At 41.0% G+C, this 27233-nt stretch overlaps 2 protein-coding genes across 2 annotated transcripts; both read left to right on the forward strand.

The window, feature by feature from the left end:
- Window positions 1-1867: 1867 nt before the first annotated feature.
- On the forward strand, window positions 1868-8990 carry AHSG (alpha 2-HS glycoprotein). The gene is made up of 7 exons (XM_009993041.2): window positions 1868-2071; window positions 3477-3587; window positions 4811-4895; window positions 6450-6613; window positions 6902-7015; window positions 7763-7843; window positions 8715-8990. Exons 1-7 carry the CDS (start codon window positions 1868-1870, stop codon window positions 8988-8990), a joined length of 1035 nt encoding a protein of 344 aa, XP_009991343.1.
- A 5883-nt stretch (window positions 8991-14873) lies between these two features.
- FETUB (fetuin B) lies at window positions 14874-25259 on the forward strand. The gene is made up of 7 exons (XM_009993042.2): window positions 14874-15095; window positions 20011-20121; window positions 21508-21595; window positions 22138-22304; window positions 23245-23358; window positions 24268-24357; window positions 24840-25259. Exons 1-7 carry the CDS (start codon window positions 14874-14876, stop codon window positions 25257-25259), a joined length of 1212 nt encoding a protein of 403 aa, XP_009991344.2.
- The last annotated feature ends 1974 nt before the right edge of the window (window positions 25260-27233 follow it).

A 27233-nucleotide genomic window follows, 5' to 3' on the forward strand; every position in this document is an offset into this window, starting at 1 on the left:
AGTTATTCTTTGAAAACGAAACCTGAAGTTGACTGAACGAGGTTATATATTATATTTAGGAATACCTAGAGCTTGACTGCAGAAACGTTATACATCCTACAGTGTTTGCAAGTCTGAAGTGGAGAAGATGTAACCTAAGAAACTGACTAATGACCACACTAAATTTATAAATAATGGTCCAAGTCCTTTGCTAAGGTAATTATATATCACTTAGGTGAAAACCAATTTCAATCTGATCCTGTTGGAAGTTTAACCCAATGTTTCATATCAGAAGAGGAAAAAGGGGTTTAAAAGTTTCACAGGTTAAACACTGAACTGTGGGTTAAAAGTAAAGAGCAAAATACTCTTTCTAAATAAATTTGCCATGATTCAGAAGATACCCACAAGGAATACTCAGAGTGTGTTTTTGGGACACCAAACCTTCATCCTTTAAGTGTTCCAAGTTAAAGTTAAGAAGACAAATGATCATCCACGCAAAAGAAAAAATGCTAAACACCACATTCTCCAAGTGAGGGGAGGAAACAAATCATGTTCAGAGGAATTTTTTAATGCAAGAGAGCCGCCTTCTTGCCCAGGAATCTTTCCAATACGCAAATCCTAGTACACAAAACTCACCTCATCCTAAAAGATGAATCATTCCAGCTGAAAAAAATCATTCCGTCTTATTAGTGTCTTCCTATTCTCCTTCTTCATCACTTAATCTGTCCAGGAGAACCATTTCTATTTATGCTGGTTTATGTATTTCTAGATTCTAGAAGAGAGAGGCATGACTCAAGACTGATTTTTTCACAAATCTTTTGGCCCCACTCACTCAGTCTTGCAAGCTGAGAAATACTTATCTAAAGTGATAACTTCTAGATATGCTGAAGTCCTCCTATACATCTCAAATCTGCAGCTAATTCTTGAACTCCTTGAAAATGATGACAGACATCCAGGTATTTTAAAGCCAAAAGGGATCTTTACTATTCTGCAGCCTGATCAGCACGATAAACGCATTATAGAAACTGCAATCCCCACAGGAAAAACTTTTCTACTGGTTGAGCTACAGTCTAGCTAGCCAGAGTCTACCTAGCTAAAGTAATCTCATCTTAAATTAGAGACTTTAAATGCTGGACACATCATAGAAGCTATATTCTGCTCCATAGAATGTTTTTGTTATCCAGTCACTGTTTTGTAAACACGCACACCGTGAATGTTAATATAAGCTGGAGTCTAGCCCTCCTGAGCATTTAAGCAGCTATATTCTCCTAAGGTTTAAGAACTATACCTTATATTCTCCTAAGGTTTAGGAACTATGTCTATTCCAAATGAATTCAGTAGCAAAAGTTTTTATATAATTACATTTACTGTTGAATGCGATCTGTAGAACTGATTCAAATTCCATTTTTGAATTTATCATGTTACTGATCTCACAATTCAGACTGGTGCCTAGTGGGATTTGGGCCCTAACAGAATGTGTCCTGTTTACAAGAAAGCTTAATTAGCACCAGCATCTCTACACATTTAACAGTAGGGATCATATTCCTCTTGCATGCACTGTATTTGTTTGGTAGAAAAGTGTCTAAAAATTACATTACATTTTTGCTGACGCTTTCTTCTTTAGCTGCTTCAGCAGACTTTGCAATATCCTACCTGATAAAATTTACTTTGGCCAATATTAATCAGTCAGCTTGATGTCCTAACATTTACTTTTCCCTTTTGTTGTTTGCAATGCCTCTTGGAACTGGGACAAATATCAGACATGCGCTCATGTGAAGTCTGTGGTATGTACTATATAAATGAGACCCCAGTTCTAGCTACCTTGCTACTATCTGAACAGTATTCTTAGATCTTTATTTCTGAAAGGGATCGGTTTTTCTCAGGTGCCATGAAGGCACTAGTAGCTTTAATACTGCTTGTTCAGCTTCCGATTCACAAAGCTGTACCAGCAGCTACCCCTGCTCCCTTGGGCTGTGATGACCCAGAATCTGAAGCAGCAGCTGAAGTAGCTGTGAATTATATTAATGACCACAGCCGACACGGATACAAGTTTGCCTTAAACAGAATCAAGAATATCCGCGTGCTACCCCAGGTAAGTGAGGACCTTGCAGGCAGAGCATTGTGTTAACCTGGAGATGCTTGGAAATGACCACCAAGCCCTGCCAAGGGTTGTATCCTCACATGGGGTAAACCAGCATGGCTCTGTTGATTTAAATGGGGCAACGCCACCTTGCAGCAGTTGAGAATCCAGGTCACTGGAATGTATCTCTCAAAGAGCAGAACAGAGTGGGAGAGGGAAATGTTCAGATACTTTTGTACAATGCCAGAAAGGGCTCAGTTTACAAATGCAGCATGGGCAGATCGTTCAAAGTTCTGATTCATGAGCCCAGTAGCTAATCTGGAAAAAAACTATGAGGATAATCTTCATGATGCGGGTAATTATTTATTGGCCAAATGTGTACCTATCATAACTCCATGCTATTACTGATTTTGTAGTAGGCATTAATTTTACCTAATATCCCATTGAGCTGACAAGGAAGCTGAATGCAAGTAACTGTGGCTTGGAGTCTCATTTTCAGTGAGATCTATTGACATCATTGTAGTTATCTAGAAAGGCTGTAGAAATGATCATGAACACAATGTATGCGCCCATTCAGAAACTCTGATTCTCTCAAAACAGTGAAAATGGCCCCAAATATTAACAAGAATGAAACTCCATGGCTGTTTTCTACTTAATACAAGAGAAAGGATATTGAAGTCATTTACAAGAGACTAAACCAGACATTAATGAGATTAGAAATGTGTCTACAGTTACCCACACATGAACACTGGTGACACTGCTTTGCTCATGTATAATACTTTTACACTAAAACAACTTAATTGGTTTGAACGGCATCGCTTGTGACTCAAACCTCAGAGTCAATCTTGGAGCTGGGGAGCTTCACTTCTGCCTTTCCACTCACATGTCTTATGCTATAGTTGCAAAGGTTCAGGGACAATCATAAAAGATCCTGCAGTCCATAAACAACATGAGTATTGGGGCTGGAACTTGGTGCAATTCAGTGTAATTCCAATGGGCTAAGTGGGACAGGCCAGTGTGCACCAGTGTTTGTTTGATATCTGGTCATAGAAACACAAAGCTTTTTCATTAACATAGACAGCTGTTTATTTTCTAAAACTACCCAACAAAATAATATCAAGTTAACTTAAGAGAACTGACCCACTACATGCAGGCTGGACTTTCCAAAATTTATGGGCTAGTTCTTTAGCTGGAAAAAAATCAGTGTGACTATCTTGACTTACTCCAGCTAAAAAACTGGGTCCTGTTTTTTATGAAATTAAATAGTAAGGACATATTCAGTGACACCAGAGTACACCTGGAGCTACCCAATGACAGTCAGCAACAAAGACCACAGCACAGACCCAGAGAAGAAGTATGGTGATGTTTTGTGAAGTAATTACTACAACTCCTGTTTTGGGTTTTTTTCTTTTTCTAGAAGCTGAATAATGATGTGATATTTCTTGAACTTGACTTATTGGAGACCACATGCCACATTCTCAGCCCTACGCCTCTTGCAAATTGCACAGTAAGGAGCTTCACAGAACATGTGAGTATCTAAAATACTACTAGCTTGGTCCAAAGGTGCGTGTTCAGTTTGCTGATCCTAGAGGCCAGGATATCATCAGTTAGATTTCCAAGCAAATGTTATATCACTGTAACAGCCTATACTTGTTACCTCCTTGTTGATTTAGTTGCCTTCATCTCATGAAGGATTTCACTCCTGCATTTCTTTCATGTCCTGTTATGTGATGAGGACAGGTCACTGTCAGCATAACGTCCCACATACAGTTCATGAATGTCATGGGGTCTTGTATAGGGGCTCCAGATTCAGCCCTCCATGTCAGATGTCACTGCCTTGTTGCAAACCGTAGACGGGGCAGGTTGCGAATCTGTGCAAACACAACCTTCCCTGGTTACATGTGGAATGTTAACTACTGAAATTCCATCAAGTCTAGTCACCTAGACCTGGTCAAGACTGCAGGGTTCCCTTCAGACAAGGCTCTGCCTTCAAAGTAATGCTCAGCTGCAATTTACTGGCCTCAAATATTTTGTTCTTATGCAAGTATGATCCAACTGAGAAAAGCTTTCCCTAACCAAAGCAGCGGCAGTGCTGTCTGAGTACAGGCAGCTCTGGTTTCTAAGCAGAAAGCAGAGGGAGCAGTTGACAATTTAAGCCGGCTGTTTCTAGAATGGGGCCCAATGCACAGAGCTCATGACTACATTTGAATCACGATCCACTCCTGTATCCACCGGGGCTCAGATCCCAGTTTCCATCTTGGGGGAGGTAATTCTAACTGTTCCCTCTTCCCAGTGACTCCAGCTTTGCCTTTGACATCTCCTCCCCTGCTGGGTCATGCAGCATGTGAGCCAGCTCACACAGGGCAGCACACTCTGCTGTTACCATGGCCACTGACCAGCCAAGATTAGTAGGAATGTTATTAAACAGCTCTGCAGAAGGTCTTAATTCATAAGTATTCATATTCTTTGCTTTTTATGAAAGAGGAATCCAAACCAAATGTCCATAACCTGGATACCCTGGCACTTCTGATACTTTTAATATCCAGATTTGGATCCAAATTTTGCAGCTCTGCTCTGCCTTTTACAAAATCACAGACACCAGGACACGCCTAGCAGCGCCTCTGCAATCAGACTGATTTTGCCAGGAACACTCAGCCAGGATCTGTTCTTTTGAATTTAGTAATAGTTGCCCTTTTCTGAAATTCCTACTTATCTAAACGATGTAACCCTTTGATTTTTGTCTCTCTCCAGGCAGTTGAGGGTGACTGTGATGTCAAACTGCAGAAGCTGGATGGAAAGTTCTCTGTACTTGCTAGTAAATGCCACTCACATGCAGGTAAAGACTTTGTTCTTTAGGTCTGAATCTAGAGGCTGGATCGTTATTATAGCAGTAGTTACAGTTCACTAGCTTTTCTGATTAAAAAATGCTGGAAAAGTGCTGAGTATAAATATGGTGTCCTGGTTTTGGCTGTGATAGAGTTAATTTTCTTCTTAGTAGCTAGAATAGTGCTGTGTTTTGGATTTAGTATGGGATTTGGTATGAGAAGAATGTTCATAATATGCTGATGTTTTTAGTTGTTGCTAAGAAATCAAGGACTTTTCAACTTGCAACGCTTTGGCAGTGTGCAGGTACACAACAAAATGGGAGAGAGCATAGCTGGAGCAATGGACCCACAATCCCCAGTTTAGGATGTGGGCTTAGGCCCAAATTGGCCAATGGAATATTCCATAACGTGCAATGTCATGCTCAGTATATAGATGAGGGTTGGCGAGGAAGCTCATTCTCTTTTCCGGGATTGTGGTTCTGGGATTTTACTCCTCTGGGATCACGAGCCAGGGACAAGATGGGCTTTGGTCCATGGGTAGTGAGCAATTGCACTGTGCATCACTTGTTTTTATATTCTATTATTATTTTTATTATTACCATTGACATTATTACTTCTAATTTTATTTTATTTCAATTATTAAATTGTTCTTATCTCAACCCATGAGTCTCCTTCCCTTTACCCCTTCGATTCTCATCTCCTGCCCCCGGGACAGGGGAGGGTGAGTGAGCGGCTGCGTGGTGTTTGGTTGCCAGCTGGGTTAAATCGTGGCATATGTCATAAGAATGACAGTTAATGGATTTTATAAATCCAGCTGTTTTGAAAGTATTTTTTTTTCCCTTTTCTAATTTCATTCACGTACAAACCCAGCCCTCTCTCTTTGCTCCTCTTTACTATGCCAGTTAAGATACTATAAGACTACCTGGGGATGAAGTCACAGATTTGACCTAGAGATTGCTGGTACTGAGGCTTTTCACTCAGTTTAGCCTCAAGAATTTGATTCCTTATTGGTCTGAATTTACTAGAGCTTGTTGATCTTCAGAGCCCTTTTGCCAGAGGCAACTTATTTACTAAACCCAGCATTTTCAGTATTGCCATGGGAAAGCAGAATCTCTATTCTGCATGCTCTGTATGAGGTCTCTTTGCTCTGTACGAGATGTCTTCAGTAGTACTTTAAAAACTGGTGAGTGGACGAAACAACACACTCATGCGAACACAATTCCAACAAATTAAAATATCTTCATTTTTCCACCATTCCTTGTGTGAGCTGAGACATCTTTTCCATGGTGTCATGGATAGTTTGCCAGAAAGAGAATTGATTAAAACCTGAGCAAGAACATTCAAAATGTGCTATTGAAGTCTACAGCACTTTCGCTTGCAGAAAGACTCGAATGGCAGAAGTCGTGTGACATACTGCCATCTACAGCCTGTACGGCACAGATTCCTTCTGCTATAGTTTGGGACAGACCATGAAACAGTGTTTTGTGTGACTGAAGAGGTCTATAACGCCTTTCAAAACAACCTGTGATCTGATTGAAACATAATCTGTTTGGTTCCTCCCACAGACTCCAGCGAAGATGTTCACCAATTCTGCCCCAACTGTCCATTGCTGACGAGTCTGAATAACACCGAGGTATTAACGACTGTTACAGATGCACTCAGTGACCACAACAGCAAAACTGCTGATGTTTATCTCAGACTCCTTGAGATTGGAAGAGCCAGAATACAGGTAATTGCTAGAACTATGCCTAGCTTTCCATGTAAACAGAACATTTCTGCTGTGGTAATTGTGCAGTGCTAACTGGTTATGTTTGCAAACAGATTTAGCTTGCTCTAAATTGCCCTACTAAATTGCTCTTGATTTCCCAAGCTTTTTGTGTCATTTTAGCCACAGGATTCCCTTTGACTTCACGGGACATGCAGAGCTAGAAGCCACAGCTTTTGCCTTTTATCTTCCCTCAGCAGCTCTGCAGTTTCACAGTGCAAAGTCAGTGAAACAATTTTCCTGTTTTATCAGCATCTCCCAGCGCATACTGTCTCTGTTGAGTTTGCTGTGGCTGCCACAAACTGCTCAGCTGAAGAAGCCAAAGATAATGCGAAGGCTTGCCAGCTGCTGCCTGACGATCAGTCTGTAAGTATGCCAGCACACCAGTCCGCATCTCGCCAGCGCCAAGGTAGAAAAGCGGCACGCCGTGATGCGCTTGCACTTGTGCAGGAATAGACCTTTGTAAGGATGAAAGTGCAAGAATTGTAGGCCGTCCTGGTATGCTTTTCAATATATAATTTCTAAAGCTATGTAGCGCCTTTCTCTCTGAGGTATCTGGACTGAATCCTCAAGTATTTGAACACATTTCAAAGAGGCTTGAGGACAAAAGCGTCCTTAACACAAAATCAACAGAATATAGATTATCATTTACTCTTCTTAACGTGAGCACCTGAGAAAACTAGGATCTTTTTACTGGACAGTACACAAACACATAACAAAATGGCAAATTGTTTCACATTCCTACAATTTAAGTGCCGTCGGTGTGCTTTGTTTGATACGTAGGCTCTTGAGAACTATACTGTATACTTTATCATGCTAAAATTCTTCTTTTGTTTCTGATGGAATGGAGTCCTAGGCAGTTTTAGTGGGTGGGACCCTTTTACCTAAATTCCCTTTCCCTGCCTCATATCCATATCTTACTCCAGAATAACACAGGAGTTTCACTTATTTGCTGGTTATGCATTTAAACAGCTTGGCTTTTGAGTCCAAAAGACGGCTCAGGTAAAACCCGAGAAGATGTAGCTACTTCTAAATGAACTGAAATTAGAAATTGTAATGCATGTCTTCTCTATTTTGTAACTGTTTTCTCTTCACTATGTTCTGCTCTGACAGAATTTTGGCTTCTGCACAGCAACAAAGGTAACACAGCCCTCACAGGACCTCAGAGTGGACTGCCAGCTCTACGGACACCAGGTACCAACTCCAGATGTTCCCTTACTTTCCAGAGTATTCCAGTCTACCGGTACTGTTAGAAGCAATCAGCCTGAGTTTACCTCTTTCACTGTAGACTGCATTAGCTATCTGTGATAACTTGAGTTTAACTTTGCATCCTAAAAAGCAAGGTAAGTTAGCTCCTGATTATCCTGGATTTCTGTGTCAGGAATTATGTCACCTCTGTCATCCATGCTTGACACAGTTTGTCCTCCTAAACATCTGGGAGCTTCGCATGTCTTGTAGGGCAAAGGGAACCAAACTCTGCTCAGCTGGGGGATGAGGCAGATAGATGTAAAATATAACAGAGCCACTGTGACAGATGAAATCAGTTGGGGTTTTTTTTGCTAGTAGTCCTTAGACATGACTGAATTTAGAGACCCTGACCTGCACTGCTATAGCAAGAGAAGGGAAACCTATATGCACTGGACCTGAGTGCCCTCCAGGTATTTTAGCCTCCATTTGGACTGAGAAGGGCTAGCTGGTGGTTAAGTTCTTATGGACCAAAGCTCTTGATAACACAATAGTAATTAGCTGACTAGGAGGTATATGAAAGTAATATGACAGCTGGGCTTGAATGTTTCATCAGCTACACAGGTGGCCCTGAAAGTGCATATAGCACAGAATTTGGTGCTAATGATCCACTGGATATTAAAAATGTGTTCCTGGGCTCCTGTGTATGTGTTCAAATGCAAATCAAATTTCTGTGATGGTCAGGAACATTTTGTCCCTGGGTTGGAGGCCTGTATCTAGTTAGGAGCAGCAACTATATCTACCTAGTAAGATAACAATGACCTGTATATTATAAGTCCCTAGTCACTGAACACAAACACAAACTGTTCTTCTTTTCCAGCCTGGAGTTACCTACTCTCAAGGTCAAGATACATCGGCAGGACTGGTGCCCAGTGTTGTACAAGGCTTCACAAACCATAATCTCAGGTTTTCCCACAATAACCCCGTTGCATCTGAATCCAGCTCTTCAGAATTTCCTACATCTGTGCTCTCAGGAAAAAGTGTAGCAAAGAGAGCAGTTGCTGAGGTTGCTCAGCATGACAAAGTACCTCGCCCAGTTGGCTTTGTGCCTCCTCTTCCCCCATGCCCTGGAAAGATTCGCCATTTCAAGATATAGGCTGTATTACAGACATGGCAATACAGCTAACTGAAGGATCAGTGTGCAGCAGCAGCATCAACACACAGACCACAACATCAGGTGCAAATAGATGAGAATGCTTGACTCTGAGCCCTAATGAGTTTACTCTCCAGAGGACAGAGCCCTGGCCAGGATCTTGCAAAGGCCTGCTTCAAAATATAGGTGATTACAACATATAACAGTTGTTTTATCTACATACAGGGAAGCTCTAGTTAAAATACAGAAAATATTGTTTCAATGAAACTGTTGTAAGAGCTATACAACAGTCGTAGCTTTGCGATAGAAACACAACCCAAAAGGTTACTTCACAATAAAATGTTCAATAGAAATGCTTTGGTACCTTCTATCTGTATGTATTTTCATTTAGTTGTCAAGTATCTCCTTCACGGCACTGTGAGTCATATTCTGGGCTTGATTTCAAAAACAGTAAGCTCCTGCACTTCTCGTCAGCTTCACTGGGATGTGTGGGTGCTGAGCACTGCAGAAAATCAGGTCAGTCCTTTCTTTTGATCACACACCAATAATGCTGAAGAAGTGTCAGGAAAAAATGTACTTTTCCCTTCCACCTGTAGTGTTTCCTAGCATGTACCTACTCTTAGAATTCAACAGAAGTGCTTCAATACTTTTGGACACGGTAAAAGAGCATCCACGCCTATGAAAAGAACAAAGAATCAGGACACATTCGTTACTGTGCAGGCTGAAAGCATCAATCCTTCCAGCCAAACACAGGTGTATTCTCTGTTTTCCAGCAGATATACAGACGCAATATGATCATGGGGTACTGCATGGCCTGTGTGCATATGAGGGAATATCAATTCAAGGGTATATAAATATACTACAGACACGTATCTCATATAATAGGACCCAGACAGTGATGGCAATTTAACATTGTCCTGGCAGTCAAATCTTCCCTGAATTTCTGACATGTGTTAGAGGCAAAATCTATTCTAGGTAGAGAAGCAGTAAGGGACAGGGGCCAGAAGGATCTTTACTGCCAGCCAGACTGGAATTCTGCAGGCCCGGGGGAGCAGTCTCAAAGACAGTCATGAATCTTTAACCAGGAACAGCACTTGGTACAAGATAATTATCATGCAGGCAGCAAAAGCTGCAGAACACATGTCATTTCTGAACTGTTTCAGATAACCTATGCTGTTCTCTTAGTTACAACCTTCCAGTGTTCAGTAAGCAACACAACTAACATTTGTTCTCGGTGACAATGCAACAGGTTGCTATACAGCGGGTTCTGCTCTGCCGTGCCAATGGGGAAAGGAAAAACTGTAGGTACTTGCACCAGTGCTTCACCTGGGTGTGTGGAGGGGAAAGAAAGAGGAAAATCAGTCCAGACTCTATAAGTCATAGTCTAACGTGATGGCAACACGCTGCCGACAGGCTCTCCCCGTGAAGGCAGCAGCTCTCACGTTTCATGAATATGCTGAGTTCTTGCAGGAAGTGTGCTGCTGGCAACTGCACAAGCTGCTGCCAGTGAATAGCTCAGTGATTTTTTGCTTCTCTGCAAAGAGGTGACTCCAGTATGTTCTGCATGCAGCCATTCATTTAAAAAGTGCTAGTACTAAGCTGTAGAAATTTCTTGAAGTGGTAGGCAGGTGGTCCTCTCATCCCACTCATGACACACAGTACAGGATTTAATGAAATAGCTGTTGTTATGATCTGCATTACTATAACATCAGATACATGAGACTGAGTTTTTAACTTGCATGGAGCAATTAGTTTTCCTGGCTTTTGTGTTTTTAAAACTAGGAATTGCCTTAACTAAGCCGTACAAATTGTCTTGTATATAATGAAGCGGGCACTAAGTTGCAGAAGAGACAGTGTATTCCAGGCTAAGAAAATTCTCTATCTGTTGGCAGAAACAGTAGGTTCATAAAATGGATCCCTGCTCGTGAGGATCTCTGAACTCCAGAAATGCTGCATTTTCTTTTTGCCTTTTCCAACAACACAAAGAGAGGATATGTAGTGGAACACCTGCAGCCTCCACACTTCACAGATGTTCTCCTACCCCTGGCGCAACTACTCCATTGTTTCCTAAACCAGGGAGAAAAAAAAAATATGCAGAATTGCTCTGTACATTCCAGTTAGTAACTGCAGCTCATCTTCTTTCTCCGTAACACTTGCCCTCTTAAGGACACATTTTGCCCTCTTAAGGATACATTTTCCATGACTGCTTTGAAGCAGTCACTTCGTCTCACCCCAGTATAGCCCCATATTCATGCACCTGGACCTTAGTAACAGATTCAGTATTTAGGAATAGATTCTCTGGGCAATGAGTGCTACGAAATGGCGATATACAAATGCCTCCTTCCCTGAAACGCAGCATGAATAGTTTTGTCATGGCTGCGTCACTGGCTGGCAACGTTTTTCAGCTTTTTCAAATCCTGTTTTGTTAAAGCGTATGTACTTCATGTGCTGCTTTGGCTAGACATGCTCAGATTTCCCAGCTGTGTCCATGTTTTGAGGTCAGCTACTTCAACAGAGAAATTTTTTCCTTTCCAGTGGGAGGAAGAGTACAAAGAACAGTCAGGGACATAACAATTCCCCATTATAAGAGGCACTGACACAGCCAATACTAACTGGCACCCATCTCCATAGAAATGCCATGTACTGTAAGGATAAAGAAAATGAGTTATTATCCTTTAGCCGCAGGGAAGCATTCCCAGGAACAAGGAACAATGCGAGCGAGTCTGCATTGCTGTTTCTGCTGTTCCTGTACTATGGCTACAGCAGTGTTTCTCAACATTCATCCCTTGTATCCCTTTCCTCCAGGATACAGTCCTCACAGTATCCCTCACCCTGAGTTTGCAAAGCAACTGGCGACACATGAGGTGGCTCAGTCTAGCAGCCATGTGCCCCTTCTGTCCTGCCATCTGAGTTTTCCACCTCTGCCACCAAACAAAGTCTTCTTAGAAGAGTTTCAGCCCTGGTACTGTTTCAGGGCTTCCTGGCTGTATGTATAATCCCACTCAGCTTTCTATGGGAATTCCCTGGACGGGTACTGCTGCCTTCCAGAGGAACACACTTTGAGCACTGCTGGGCTAAAGAGCTAAGATTCTTTGTGCCATCAGTAAAAAAGGGCGACAATATATAAAATTTTTAAGATTCTGAACTTTACTGTAGTATTAGATAGAGACAATTATGTCCTTCACTTGCACTTTTCCTTCCTCACTCTAAAAGGAGCAACCGTCAATCCTAAAGGTACTCGGTATTGTCCAGCAGATAGCTGTGATCACAGAGACTCCCGTGACAGGAAATGAAGGCCAAGGAAATGGTTACCCAGCTTCTGGTATCCTTCTAGGTGAAATACTACAGAATTGCCCCTTAGTAGAAAACCAATGACTTTTGCTGGTATCCTCTGCAAGTAATGGTGGTTGTCACTTCTCTGGATCTTCAAGATAACAGTTATTTGAACAGCTATTCCCCCCTGTCTCCAGCATGGAGTTGTTGACAGGTTAGCCACAAGGCACACCACTGTCATTTCAAACTAAAGTTTCTTCAGGCAGAATTTTCCATGAACCTTTTTCATCTGTACTCAGCAAATCACTCGAGAATCAATTGTGACCACAGTGCAGCCTCTTAGCTGGCAAATCAACCTCCAAATCCAGCAGTGAGGGGACAAGTCAAAGGTACAAATAAACCTGCACAGCTCAGCGTGTGCTCTGTGATGCTACAGGGCGAGCAGCTGAGTCAGTGAACAGCTTCCCCCCAGAGTCATGGTCTCGAGTCACATAAGGATTGTATAATTTATTGTTGCTGGAAAGGAATGAAAGAACAGCACTGAGCAGTGCTAAAATAATTAAAATAGTGACACTGCTGGACCAGTTTCCTTTGTTCTTCAGGCCTATAGCCACAGGCTTATGATTCTCCTGTGGCTTCCTTCAATTTAAACTGGGGTAGATTGTGGAAGTGGTTAGAGAAGCCAAGGAGCTAAAGATTAAGCAGGTGGGACTCTTTTCTTTGAGTCAATTCTGACCATACAATATAAGGAAGACAATAACACTGAAAAAGATGGAAAACTAAGGTCCTAAATCACCTGGCCAAGAGACAGTTACAGGATAAGTAGCTGCAGTTCACAGAGAAGTCCAGAGTAAATCTGGGAGAGCTATGAGAGGTGATGTGAACTGGCAAAGAAATAACTGAATGTACATTTTCCTTGATTCAAAGTACAAAAAGAATAATTTATAGGCAAAAAAAAAAGAGCACGAGGCAGCATGAGGAGGAAGGCACTGTCTACAAAAAATCAGGCAAAGGCAGTTCACCCTCCAGTTTACGTTACATGTTCTCTTTTCTTTAAAAAGTTCTTTTTGGTAGATTCTCTTCAGACCTTTGGCACTGAGATGAGGGTAATCAGCCCCAGGTCTGTAACTTTCTTACAGGGCAACATCCTCTCCTCTCCCCTCCCAGCATATAACTTCTGATGGTTCTTTCTTCCTTACTAAGTTTGGTTCTCAGGCAATAAAAATGCAGAAGCATGTTACAATTAGTGATGGGGTTCATATGCAACTGTACCTACCTCTAAACCCACAGGAATATAAAGGTAGGCATTGCCAGGCAGGGGCTGAGAGCAGGTGCAGCCAAAAAGCTAAGATGGGAGGAGATAAAAGGAAATACGAATTGCTCTTTGGCATCAGAAGCAATGTGTGATGATGGCAAGCTCACATAGTACTTTGCATAACATGGCAGTGAGAACAGAGTCAGAAGTTGGGGTAAGATGGGACGAAACAGGAAACGTTAGGGCTCAGGGAAACCAGAGTGGAGGGCCAAATACCTGGTAGGTGTCAATAAATTGAGAGGTTTCGGCAACAAAAGATGAGTGGTCTGGAGTCAAGGCATTGAGAGGGAGCTAATCCTGAAATGGAACCTTCGATCACCTAAAACTGCTTCGATAGCTCTGGTTCACTTATTGTCTCTTTTCTCCAACCTCTTACAGTAGCTCATTTTGCACCATCCCACCAACAGAAGTCAAGTCTTTGGGGCAAGAACAAAACTTACCACATCTATGCCACTGCAGCCAATTACAGTGAATGTTAAGTCTCAAATAAACACAATGGAAATTTCTACTTAAAAGCAGACACCATGATTAAACCATTAATTCTTTACATTATCCTGTTATCATGTTATCTAAGAGTATTTAACAGTTTAAGCAGGTCATTTTCCCACAAGCTTCTTGTCTGGACATGGACTGCATTTTGCTGGCTTGGCCTGGGCTAAGGGCTAACAGTCATCTATAGGTATCTAACTGAGTAGAAATTCTCAAGAACGAATCCAAACTGAGCTTTCTATCCCAACCAAACTGATCACATTTAACAGAGTCAGTATATTTGTTCACAATTAGCGTTTAACAAATCAAAGTGTAAAATCTGTCAACCTTGTGGTCCTTATACAGGTCCCATTAAAATTACTGAGACCTTTTTCATTACCTTATTTGGGAGAAGAACTGGATCACTGACAGAACAGAGCTGGAGCCGGACCTGTCCTGCATGTAGGTTTGTTTAAGCAATTCTGGTTTCTTAACAAAGCAGCTTGTGTGCATATTTTTGTCCCTTGCGGCGGGGTTAAAGTTATAGAATCTGGCCAGTGATGTCTGAGTTGGAGATGGAAAGCCAGAAGCAGAAAGTGCTCTCTGGTCTCAGAGGGAGCGACACCACTTCCGTAAAACTTCGTAATCATTGACTTAGTGTTTGCCGTCGCAGCTGTAGGTTTAAAGGTGATGGTCAGTCTGCAATAAAAAGGTTGCACAAGTTTGTAAAGAGACACAGCTCCATTACGAAAGTCTGCTCTTTCACGTGGGCCTCAGCCCCTCCACGTTGCCTTACCATTCCGATTGGCTGCACTGGTTTTCTAAGCAGAATGGTTTTGCTTGTTCCGATGCTCTTTGGCATACAGGCGCTCTGCTCCTGGGCTGCCTCTCCTCCTGCCAGAGAAGCACCGGCTGCACTGCTTTCCCCGGCATGCGATGACGCTGCAGTGGAGGAGGCTGCAGATCTGGCTCTTCGCCAGATCAACGCTGACCGAAAAGAGGGCTACATACTCAGTCTCTACCGGATTTTCAGTGCCCGGCAACATCCTCAGGTAAGTTACCTGCTCGTTCTGTATCTGCTTCTCCCATGAAGAGCCTCGTGTCTATCACTATTCCTTAGCAATATCTATTGGAACTAAGAAATATTTCAAAAGGCAAATGTAAAGTTACACTCACAGGACTCCAGAGGCCATGTCAACTTTACGCACAGATGACTAGAAACAGTTTCATCACCACTGTGGGCAATTAGAGAGCAAATCTCAGTCACGATTCTCTGCTGCCTGCCCCTGGAATGGCTCCAGGCATCAGTTCAAATTTGGTATGAAACACCACCACTCTGATTTAATTTCGTTTTACATCTTCCTCCCACTGCCTTGAGCAGTTGGAGTGCAAAGGCTATTAAGTCATCGTGAGTTTTGCACAAAAGATGTAAACACATCCAGCTTGGAACCAGGGAATTTCCTTCATAGACCTCTACATGATGACTCACTCCTCAGAAGAAACCTGAAACCAGTTCAAGTGCAAAAATTACACTGGAAATACCTATGGAATATCAGTCTCATATCCTCAAGTGTCTTATTTCTCTATAAGTGCTTAATTTATTACGATTTTGTGTTACAGTAGCCGAATCTACTGGCACTAGCCAGGGACAATGTGAAGTGAGTGTGCAAGGCCCACAACACACAAGGCACTGTGGAAGCACGCTACTAACAGTCTCTGCTACGCTTGCTCACTTCCCCTAATCTTATCCGAAAGGCTGAGTTCTGTACCCTTAAAGAAAACCAGGCTCATTGCCAGAGGTTTAAAGATCTGTACTGGCAAGGATATGTCACTACTTCCTGCTGCTCTCACAAGGACTTAGTTTCTGCAGACTCGCTGCAGCCTCCAGCAATCCGGGGTCTCACGACTAAAGATGCACGCTGCGCTGTGCTCTGCGCTACGCTCTCTACATTGCTTTGCTCAGGTGATGGAATGTGCCCTCTAAACAACTGGATCAGGTCTCTTGAGAATTCTTTCCACGTGGGATGCCTCTGAGCTGGCCCAGAATTCATATCACCAGTCATGGAGTTAAGTACTCAGCCCCCTGGGGCTATTTCCCACTGCAATTATTAGAGCACCCCTCTGACAATCCGAGAGTGCAGCATGGTGGGTGCGGACATGCTGTAAACCACTTCACTCATCTCCCTGCTTCTCCATTCACCTGTGCCAAGTATATCTCAGCACAGGAAAATTTTGGTCCTTGTTTATGATTTGGTCTGTCACTTAATTCCCTAGAGAATTAACTTATTGCCTTAGGGCGTACTTTGCTCTTTGTTCATTTGGAGGTTTAATTTACTTATATTCTTATTTTTTGCATTAAATATGCTTATCCTGTAAATGAGGTGTTTCAAGACACTGCAATAACAAACTAGACAATTTAAGCCCTTTGACACGTTTTTACAGCTGCTGGGACTGAGTACACAAGAAGCAGTCAGCTATGTCAGGGATGTTCATGGACAGTAACAACCTTCTATTCCCCTCAAAAAAAAAAAGAAATCTTGCAGGTTTTTTTATCAGTCAATGGTCCTTCCTCACATTTTTTTAACCAATACTCAGGATAAAAACATTTTCAAAGTTACTTCAAATTCAAATCTGCCCTTAAGCAACCTGTGGTTCAGTTTTGCTCTAATTGAAGCTAATGAGCCATCTGCTACCAACTTATATGCAAGTAGGACAGAGCCTTTCTTTCATACAAGACACTCCTGATTAACTTCACTGACAGGCACTTAACCAAAATTACAAAACACGCCAAAATATTTCTTTTCCTCGCACCAGGTCAGCCTGCCACAGAGGCGATGCCACGCCACTGCTGCATCTCTTCTGGCTCCCAGGCTGCCCAGCATGTGTTGCAGCAGCAATCCCAGCACCAGCAGCACTGGGGAAGGGATGTTTTCGGCACTGCAGAAAAGATAGAATTTTTTATTCAATACTAAGCAGATATCAAAAGGCCTTTGCATAACGGTCTTTTAATGAAAATTAAAGTAAGGATGATGAAACCTTCAGAGATCTGCTGAGCTCTGAATAAACCCCAAATTATCTTTTCCCCACTGGAGGATGATACATATGGAAGCAGGTACACAAAAAGATGTGTAAGTTTTATAATAACCTCAGCTGATATTATACAAGAGAGCTTCAGGCAAAAGGAAATACAGTTTGGTCCACCCTAGTTGCATTTAGTATTTCCATTATCACCAAGCTTTACAATCAGTCTTCATGATTCAGCTGAGTAAACTCATCTAACATCAAACACATTTGATTATAAGAACATTTCTTTAATGAGTTATGCTTGTGCTTTTGCCTCCAGAATAGCTGAACAACCCCTTGAAAGCTCAAGTTACCAGTCCCAACTTTGGGACTCCTTAAAGATACATGATTTTCTTGGCTATTACTTCATGCAGGATAGTCTTAGTGATGTTTTTTTTTCTCACAGAGAATATGTTTAAAGTTACAAGTCTCCACAAAATGCCGCACTATTCAAAAAGCACGTTTTCAGCAAATGGCAATTACTTTTTGACCAGTCTCACTTTCTGTTTACTGATTTAACCTATATGAGCTATCATATTAAGACATATCATCATGGTATTTAAGCACCTTGTATGTAAGCAGAAAACTAAAATTAGTTCCTTCCACAGAAGGATCGATGCAGCCAGGTGTGGGGACACTGCCGTGCCACTGTACACAGTGCTGCTGCAGCTCAGCTTCACTCTTTGCCAAAATAGCTTTTAATCTTTTCACAACCTTCAAAACGACACTTATAATTAAACCTCAGGATTAGTGTAGGCAAAGCCTGACATCCCAGTGCAAGGCATTACCAGATTACTTCATAGAAAACTTAGGGAAAAAAGAGGATATAAAAATACAAAAAAAAAAAAAGAAGGTATAAAGCATGGTAAGTTATATATGTAGGAATATAACTTAGAGACAAAGCTAAGAAAACAATTTACCCATTCTTTAGATTTATTTTCTATTTATTTTGCTCTTTTATATTTAAAGGGGTTTGTATTACATTTGCAAGTATATATGATAGAGCTTACACAAAATCACCATTCCAGTCTCTTTCCAGAGATCTCTATAATGTGTCCCCAGAATAGTTTGTATCACTCAGTCTCCTCAGAACTCAAGAACAGACACTTAGTGTTTTGCCAAGCAGTATAAAACAAAAGAAAAAACAGCAATACTCCAGCCTTTAGAATCATAGAATCATTTAGGTTGGAAAAAACCTTTAAGATCATCAGGTCTTCATCATCTCAAGCTAAGGTGTTTAATATCATTGAGATGAATATGAAATCTATAGATAGGAATTGCAGAATCATAGAATTGTTTAGGTTGGAAGATCAAGTCCAAGTGTTAACCGAGCACTGCCAAGTCCGCCACTAAACCATGTCCCTAAGCACCACATCCACATGTCTTTTAAGTACCTCCAGGGATGGTGACTCAACCACTTCCCTGAGCAGCCTGTTCCATTGCTCGATAACCCTTTCAGTGAAGAAATTTTTCTCAATATCCAATCTAAACCTCCCCTGGCACATCTTGAGGCCATTTTCTCTTGTCCTATTGCTTGTTACTTGGGAGAAGAGATCAACGTCCACCTCGCTACAGCCTCTTTTCAGGTAGTTGCAGAGAGCAATAAGGTCTTCCCTGAGCCTCCTTTTCTCCAGGCTGAACAACCACAGTTCCCTCAGCTGCTCCTTGTAAGACTCGTGCTCTAGACCCTTCATTGGCTTTGTTGTCCTCCTTTGGACACACTCCAGCACCTCAGTGTCTTTCGTAGTGTTGGCCCAAAACCGAACACAGTATTCGAGGTGTGCCCTCACCAGTGTCGAGTACAGACTTCTGCAATATGCTTGTCCCATAAAGTGTTTTCTCCGTAAACCAGTGAAATCAACTAGGAATGAATGAATACTGCTCTTATTCAGTTTTGGTTTTTCTCTCTCTCAAGTCTAAACAGTCTCGAGTCTAAACACGCAACTAACACATCTAAGTTCTTTAGGATATACAAATGATAGCTGCTGTCTTTCCAGCTTTCCACCACATAAAATAAAATACGATCCTATTAAGCTATATCCTCGATAAATATCCTGAAAAGTGCTTATCCATATCTACAATAGAAGCGAACCAGGAACTGCACCATGCAGCTTCTCATCTTCCGGTGCCACATGATGTAATCACTAGATACGTGGAGCTGTACTTTCAGTCTTTCCCTGTCCCTCTCGCGTGGAAACATGTTTACCCAAAAGTTGAGCCCTAACTGCTTTGTGCAGTGATCTGAATAAAGGTTTCTGAACTTAAGCACAGGCTCAGAACCGAAGCACTGGACTGAAGCTTTAAGTGAGTCAGAGACATCCATGGAGATATACAAGGCCTCTCATAGCACTTTCTGACATCTGAGGGAATATTTAAGTTGTCTGCATCAACATGGTCGTTGCCTCTTTATGGCAAGTGCAAAGCATCCATACTTGAAGAAGACACTGCTCTAAGAAATAAACTATTTCTGTTTCTAATGCCTACTGGGAAAGTTCTATGTCAGCAGTTTTTTTATTATTTGTGGTATTTATCAACTCATTCTTACTGAAGACAAAATAACCTACCTTTCAAATCTAATCATAAAATGCAGTTGATGAAAACATCATCACGTTTATTCCTTATTCTTGGGTTCTGGCTGGTATCAGAGTCAGAAGGATAAAACTGACTCTAAAAGGCTGTGTTTTAATGAAAGCTGGCTAGATGCATGACCAAGCTTGTTCTAACAGGGCCTGAATATCACTTGATTTGCCATCATCAAGAATTTGTCCCACAGAATGTTCAGTTTTCAGGATATCTGTGTGTCCCAGCTGTGTGTTTTGTGTTTCTCCATCTCTTTTATGTGTCCTTACTTTGGTCTATACAAAACTGGGATATGACCATTTCTTTTTCTTTTTTTTTTTTCAGGAGATCACTGGATCTGTCTTCTATCTCATCTTGGATGTAGTAGATACTGAATGCCACGTACTCAGCAAAAAGTTGTGGAAGAACTGTAATGCCAGACATGCTCACAGTACTGTAAGGATTTTATTTTCTTATTTAATCTCAGGTATGATGAGTTACTTAGGTACTACTGATGACAGCAAAATCTCTACACACACATTTTCACTAGGCAGCAGAGTTTAATAGAAATCAAACCCCATTTTGTAAGGTCTACAGTTTTCCTCTGTACTTCCTAATCAGTAAGATTAGAAAGACTGGTAAGATTTACTTTAAAAAATGAAAATTAAGAGTAAGTTTTTGACCAAAGCTAATAAGCAGACACAATTAAATAGCAACGCTAGGACACTGTTTAGAATAAATGGTTCACTTTTTATAGCAACCCTGTAAGAGTTTATTTTAAAGAGAGCTTGTCAAGAAAGGAATAAAGAAACTCATTTCTATATAACATGTGCTTTTTGGTTTAGTTTGATTCCACATTTATTCTGACAGCTTTGCAAAAATTGCACTGAGCAAGACAAGCTGCAAAGACAGAAAGGGATCTAAGACTCTTGCTACAGGTGACAAAAACAATTCTGAACAAGTGAAAATAAATGTTATAAAATGAAGAATATCGAGAAAGAAGCTTCATGTGAAAACAACAAAAAAAAGAAGTTATGATTCAATTGTTCTGGGCTGCTTCTTAGGTCAATCAGTTTTCATTTTTAAATTAAAAACTGGAAAAAATAAAAAGAATTCTGCTCACGTCTGCTTACAGCACTTTCAGCAGTAAAAGTGTGCAAAGAATGTATATGGTCGATACAGCTTCTGTGAAGTCAAGAAATGTATGTCCCAGAGTTCTTCATCATACATGTGACAATATTTAAGAAGCACTCATAGAATATACATTCAACTTTTAAACGTGAAGGCACGATTAATATTAATAGGCCAGTATTTTTTTCCGCCATAAAGTCAGGGTTTCTTTGTGTGCAAGGGTGATCTTACTGTGCCACAAAACTGATTTAGGGCCTTTTCTACCACTCTCCTTCCTTATTATGGGCATAGGGAGAAGAGGGAAAGTGGAAGACAGGTGACTGGATCCAGATCCTTTGAGCTGGTCTCCAGGTTTAAGCTTCCTGTGTTCTAGACATAGACTCAGCTGCTGGTGCAAGGGCCTGGCCAGGGAAAGCACCCTGTGACATTGGGGCACTCCTTAGCTTCCCGAAGAGTTGCCTGTGTAAGCCATCCTGCAAACAAGTGCTGCACCTGCAGAGCTCAGAATTACACCAGGGGAAGACCTGGCCTTTTATTTCTAAAGGAGATACTTAGAAATGTGCTTCATTGCCATTTGAGTATTAACACAACTTTTTTCTTTGAAAGAATTTCATGACTGCAAGGAGAAAATGAACCACACGCTGTCTAGGTACTAATGATCAGTGTAAAGGGTGCAATATTAACTGTTTCTAAATGTTTATACTGTTTTAGGTTTATGGTCAATGCAAAGCAATTATCTACATTAATCAGCCAAGAAATATTGCTCATCTGAATACTTATGAGTGCATTTTACAACCAGGTATGTCTTTATTTAACATGCTCACTTTAAAAGAGGACTGGAAAAACACTCTTTGCCATGTAGTATTACTTTAAATTTTAATTGTAATTATGGCACCACGGCATCTCCTTTAGCTTTCAGCTGCCCTAATTTTCTCAAGTCAGTGATCATAAGGCCAGTGCACTCCTGCAGCTCCAAGCAGTGCAGTAATAACTGTTTTAATCTCTGGGAAACTCAGCAGAGCCTCTATACGAACTTCTACCCTCTAGAGAAAAGCGCGTTTTTATGGGTTTGTGAAAGGCAAGTAAAAGCAGCAAGCCCACCGTCAGTATGTTGAGCTTTCTTCTGCGGTGTCTCTGCCTCCACTGCAACATTTTTATGGGTCTGCAAATTCATAAAGATTCAAAATCACTGAGTGAATCAAACCGCATATTGTTACTTCAGGGCACTGGAGGACAAGTGGGTAGGATTGCGGGCATAGATGCATTTACAGTGACCTACATTATCAACATGCTCTTATGGTTATGCTTTCTTTAATTACATTGTTTTGTTTGAATAAAAAGTTCCACCGAGACATATTTGGTCAGTATGTCCTGACTGCCCAGCTGATGACTGTCCAACTGAGCCCAAATATTTAGAGGCTGCTGTTCAAAGCCTTGCCAAGTTCAATGGAGAGAGTGAACAAACTCATTATTTCTCTGTCCTCAGTGTCACAAGAGCTTCAATGCAGGTAAGCCAAGGCTCATCTGATTTGCTTTAGCCCTCAAAAACTATGGATCCACTTGTTACACTTTATATGATTTGTTGTATCTTACAGATTGTTTAGAATTCGTATCTGTATAGTACAGAGAACACTTCTACGCAGAATTCTCCTGGGATCTGCATTGACCAAGACTTTGACTCTGTTTATTGCAAAAAGAAGGGCTTTATGCAAAACTCAAGACACAGATTTGCATTCCAAAGTTTAGGAAAGCTTTGCTGTGAGCTCTTTTGCCTACCACCACCATGAATTAGTGACTCCCTAATAAAATGTATTTAATAAAGCACAGTTATTCCTTCCAGCATATACCTGTAATTCACTGAATGAGTTTAAACAGGGTTTAAAATTAATTTTAGACTAACAGAGAGTTAATGATCTCCTGGCTAAATAATGTTTATTTATCACAGTAATATCTGGTCTCTCTAAAATTCATTATGTATAGATAACAAGATGGTTTTCACTCTTTGTCTCAAACTGTTAGATATTACTGCAATACAGCATTTAATCGCTGCCATTTTCTAACCCTGGGGTACCTGCATTTCAGAAATAGAAAACGTGATCCTGTTCATTAAAGCAGCCAGAAATTATCAACCAGGCACTGAAGAGGGTCTTTGGATATGTAGTTCTATGCTAACTTATTACAAAAAAAAAAAAAAAAGACTCATTTCGACGGTAGCTAATCCATGACTTACTAGGACTGTGCATATACAGGAAGTTAAAAATATCCAGGCAATAAAGTAGCACTGGCAAAAAGTCGTTCTCCTGCAACACAACTAACAGTAACGCCCCAAGTATAACCCATTCCTTCCACACTTAGCAGGATTCTTACATCTATTTCAAGGTCTATAGGATTCATCCTTCTTCCTGACACATGCACAAGGTCTAATTGCCACTGGTCTCTCTTCAACAGTGGGTCGTTGGTCCTGCATATTTTGTAGAGTTTTTGATTCAGGAGACATCCTGCTCCAAAAATGACACGATTGCTGACATCTCCAAGTGCAAGCCACTTGCATCGGAACAGGCTGTAAGTACTTTTCCTTGTATAAACACCTATTTTTCAGATACTATGATTTCTCAGTGAATACTTTGCCTATCCCTTTCATTCTTTGCAGACAAGAATCAAAGCCCACAGGCATCTTTTTATGGGTTGTAATCCTATACTCTCTTGGAACTGTACAAATTGCTTTAGAATGGAGAAAATATTTCAGTAGAAGTCCTGAATTCTTACCTAGAAGTTCGTGAACAAAGGAAATAAAGAAAAATACCATCCAGAAAAAGGCAGGGTAGTCATCACCTTACAAAATGAATCACTCTTAAGGATTTCTTCCGAGTAAACAGACATAGACAATAAATCACAAACAATGCAGAAAGAGTACATTCCTAGCACAATCCGGTCAGCTAAGGAAAACATTTAGGAACTAAGGAAAAAATTATAAGAGAAACTGAAAAACTAAACGAGCTTCCTTCCAAGAGACAACATTTCAAGCCCCACCTTAACTGAGATCCAAGCCATGTTACCTACAGCCCAGTAAAACCACAACTATCAGAAACATTTTTTCATAGTCTCTTTCACTAGTATGATGTGAAACAGTTTTTGCCTGAAAAAAGATAATACGTTTTATTAGGCAACTTGCCTGCATGGGGATATTCTGCTGCAGCAGAACTTAAGTGTGTTGTTGTAGTTGGGCCTTAAGCGGACATCTTATTTCCACTATCGTGTCACCTAACCCTCCTTTGCAAACATAAAGCCTTTTTCAAAACGCTGCCTGCCTTTGTAAGCTTGCCAATCCCAAAATAAAAGTTTGCCCAACTTTGCTTACCCCTACAAATACACATAGAAGCTATAACTATTCAGCCTTTCATAATCACTTTACAAGATAGGAGCTAAGTATCTGCTACAATGTGAAAAAATGCTTGCCTTTTCTTCTTCCAGCGAACAGGTTTCTGCAAAGGCTCTGTAGTAAACAGTGACTTGGAACATCAACAGTTTGTCAAGATATCCTGTGAAATCTACAGTCTGCAGGTAATTCTTAATCTAATCTTAATCTTGCAAGAGATTAACTCCTTTATAAAACAAGAATCGAACTCTTGAAAGCCCAGCTATTTTTAAGTTTTCTTACGCACAAATATATTGGGCTTCAAGAAAGTGATAAGGACAAATCAGGAAGAAATCTCTCGTGATAAAACAGACTGTTGCTAGTGGATTAAAAGGCAATAGAATAAGTATAGAGTCAATCATACAGAATGTCTTCAAAATGCTCTACAAAGAAATTGTAAATAACAAAGGGAATGCAAGGAGCAATAACCGTGTAGCTACCCAGGTTTCATGCTCCCATCTCCACTGGCATAAGTAGTTCCATTTGTCTATCCTTTGAGCTTCTGTTCTGCAGCTGGTCTTTGCAGATTGGAATTGTAGCAGATCCTTAGTGTGAAGGGTGACCTTCTTCATATCTGAAAGAATTTGTAATAGCTTCAATATAGTTAAACTTATTGCCTTTCGTTTAGGATTCTGCCCCTGAAGAGGGGAAACAGCAAGATAATCAGACATCCAGAAAATCCAGCCAGAATCATCAACAAGATTTCCCTTCAGAAACCATTCCTTTCTCACCACGTCTAGAAAAAACAGTGGGCTGGGTTAAAATTCTACCTCCTTCAACTGAGGAAATCTCTTTCCAAAATCTATTACAAAGTCAAAATGAACATAAAGATGGAAAGCCAGTTCCATCTGAGGCTGTAGGATCTATGCCCAGTATTGATGGAGAAAAGACTCAAGTAGACAAACCAGAGTTGAACAAACCGGCTACTGGACCAGTTATTCTCTCTTTTCCTGAAGAGCTTTCTCTATCGGACTCATGCCCAGGAGAAGCAAAGGAGATAAATTCCATTCTCCAGCCTTTGCTGCCTAAAAAGCCTACCAAAGTCTAGACAGCATCCAATTACCTCAACTACCTGCAGCAAAATAAAAGCCACAATGGCAACATGATCTTTCAATTTGTGTAACATCTTTAAATAAATAAACTGCTTATTACAGTTTTCATCTCTGGAGTTCTCAGTTTTAAGAAAGCACAAGAATAGATTAGAAAAAGAAATGTAGCTGGGGCATTTTCCAACAAAAGAATTTGACTTTTAATTCTCAAATTCCTCCCATCAATAGAGCAAGAAGCAAAGGTAACTGTGGAGGGTAAAAAAAGTTTGAAGGGCATAGTGTGGGATGGCTGCTCCCCAGGGGATGGTGAGATGGAGCTGAGTATGACAACCCAGCTGGCAGGGCAGGGGCCTGTCCCATGACACCTGAGCAAGGCGAGCAGGGCAGACCCAGGCATGGTAGTCAGGTTATAAGAAGAGGCCAGGTCACCAGGCAAGTTCATGGGTGATGAGGAAGGTCTGAAGTCAAGCCAGGAACATGAGTTAGCAAGTCAGGGTCAGGATCAGGTCTGGTCACGGCACAAAGACTCCAGTGCAGCCCAGTGGTCTCCAAGCAAGTCCACAGGGACAAGGCAGGTCTGAGGTCAGGCCAGGAAGACAGGCTGCAGGTCTGAATCTGAGTCTGGATCAACAGGGTCCATGGCCAGGCACAGGCACAGCTGCATCACAGCAGGAGCTGCAGCTCAGGCAAGGGCCAAAATGCTGCAGCCTCAGCTTAAAGCAGCTCCTGTGGGAAGGGACGTCGGGTTGACCCTGGCCATGGCCTCCCTGCAGCACTGCCTGGTCACCAAGGGCAAGGGACACAGCCCCAGTGTACAGTTGCTGAGTTGGCCCCGAGCCAAGGCCAAGCCTCCTGGAGGGGGGAAGCTCTCAGGGCCCTTACAGAGTCACACCTGGTGTAATGGTGTGTGAACGGGGAAGAGGACTTTGACACTGTTTAGCATTACAAGCTGGTGGGTTTTTAGTGTTTAATGGGTTAACTTCTTAATTATACCGTAACGACTTAGCCTATTTTTTTATTTCCTGTGGAAGATCTCAAGAAAGATTGTTTTTTTCCTAATGCTTTATAATCTCACTTAAAGAAAGTGGAAAAGGCTGCCCATGTGTGAAACCTCTGCACATAATTCTGGCTGGTGGAGAATCAAGTCCAGGCTATTCAGATTCTTATGCTTTACTGACCCTGCTGTGCAGGAAAAGTGATGATTTACAAAATCAGCCTAATTCTTTCTTGAGATAGGTCATATTAACTGTCTTATAATAAAAACCACAGGGACACTCTATAGCCTGTAGCTAAGAAAAATCAATTTCACTAAAGCCAGGCGTAGCAACTGCACAGACAATAACAAATATGAATAAATTAGAAGACAAGACGAAGAAGAAGAGCGAACATGGGAAAGAAATGTCATTTGTGGCAAGGAATACACTGATATTTGCAATAACTATGGGACTCATATGAGACCACAGATCCTTTCTCTAGTTGCCACCAGATCTGTAAAATCAGTTGTTCAAAACAAAATCAATAAAATATTATTGTTTCTGAAGCTTTTATGCTGCTGAATCATCCCTAGAGATGCTGGGAAATTTCTCCGTTCAAACAGTTTTTCAACAAAAATTTATGGTTTTGTTATCCTGTCATTGTGCAATTTAATTTAAATGTATTATTTTGTTATTATAAATAAAATATAAATAAAATTATTATTTTATTTTGAGTGGAGACAAAATTGAAATATTGTATGGAGTTATTTTCACAACAAATGTGTTTGTTTTTTCAGTTTGCAAAACTGAAATATTTTTGCATAAACTTTATATAAAGAAGTATATATAAAGTATATAAAGTATATAAAGAAGTATATATATATAATATAGCTTCAAAGATTAAAATGAGCCAAAAAGGGGTGTGTGAAACACACCAACTTAGCCAAAAATAATTCTGCTTCAATTCCACATGATAAGAAGTGTCAACATATTTTGGTT

The sequence above is a fragment of the Tauraco erythrolophus genome, chromosome 11, assembly GCF_009769465.1.
Source record: "Tauraco erythrolophus isolate bTauEry1 chromosome 11, bTauEry1.pri, whole genome shotgun sequence".
NCBI classification, from domain to species: Eukaryota; Metazoa; Chordata; class Aves; order Musophagiformes; family Musophagidae; genus Tauraco; species Tauraco erythrolophus.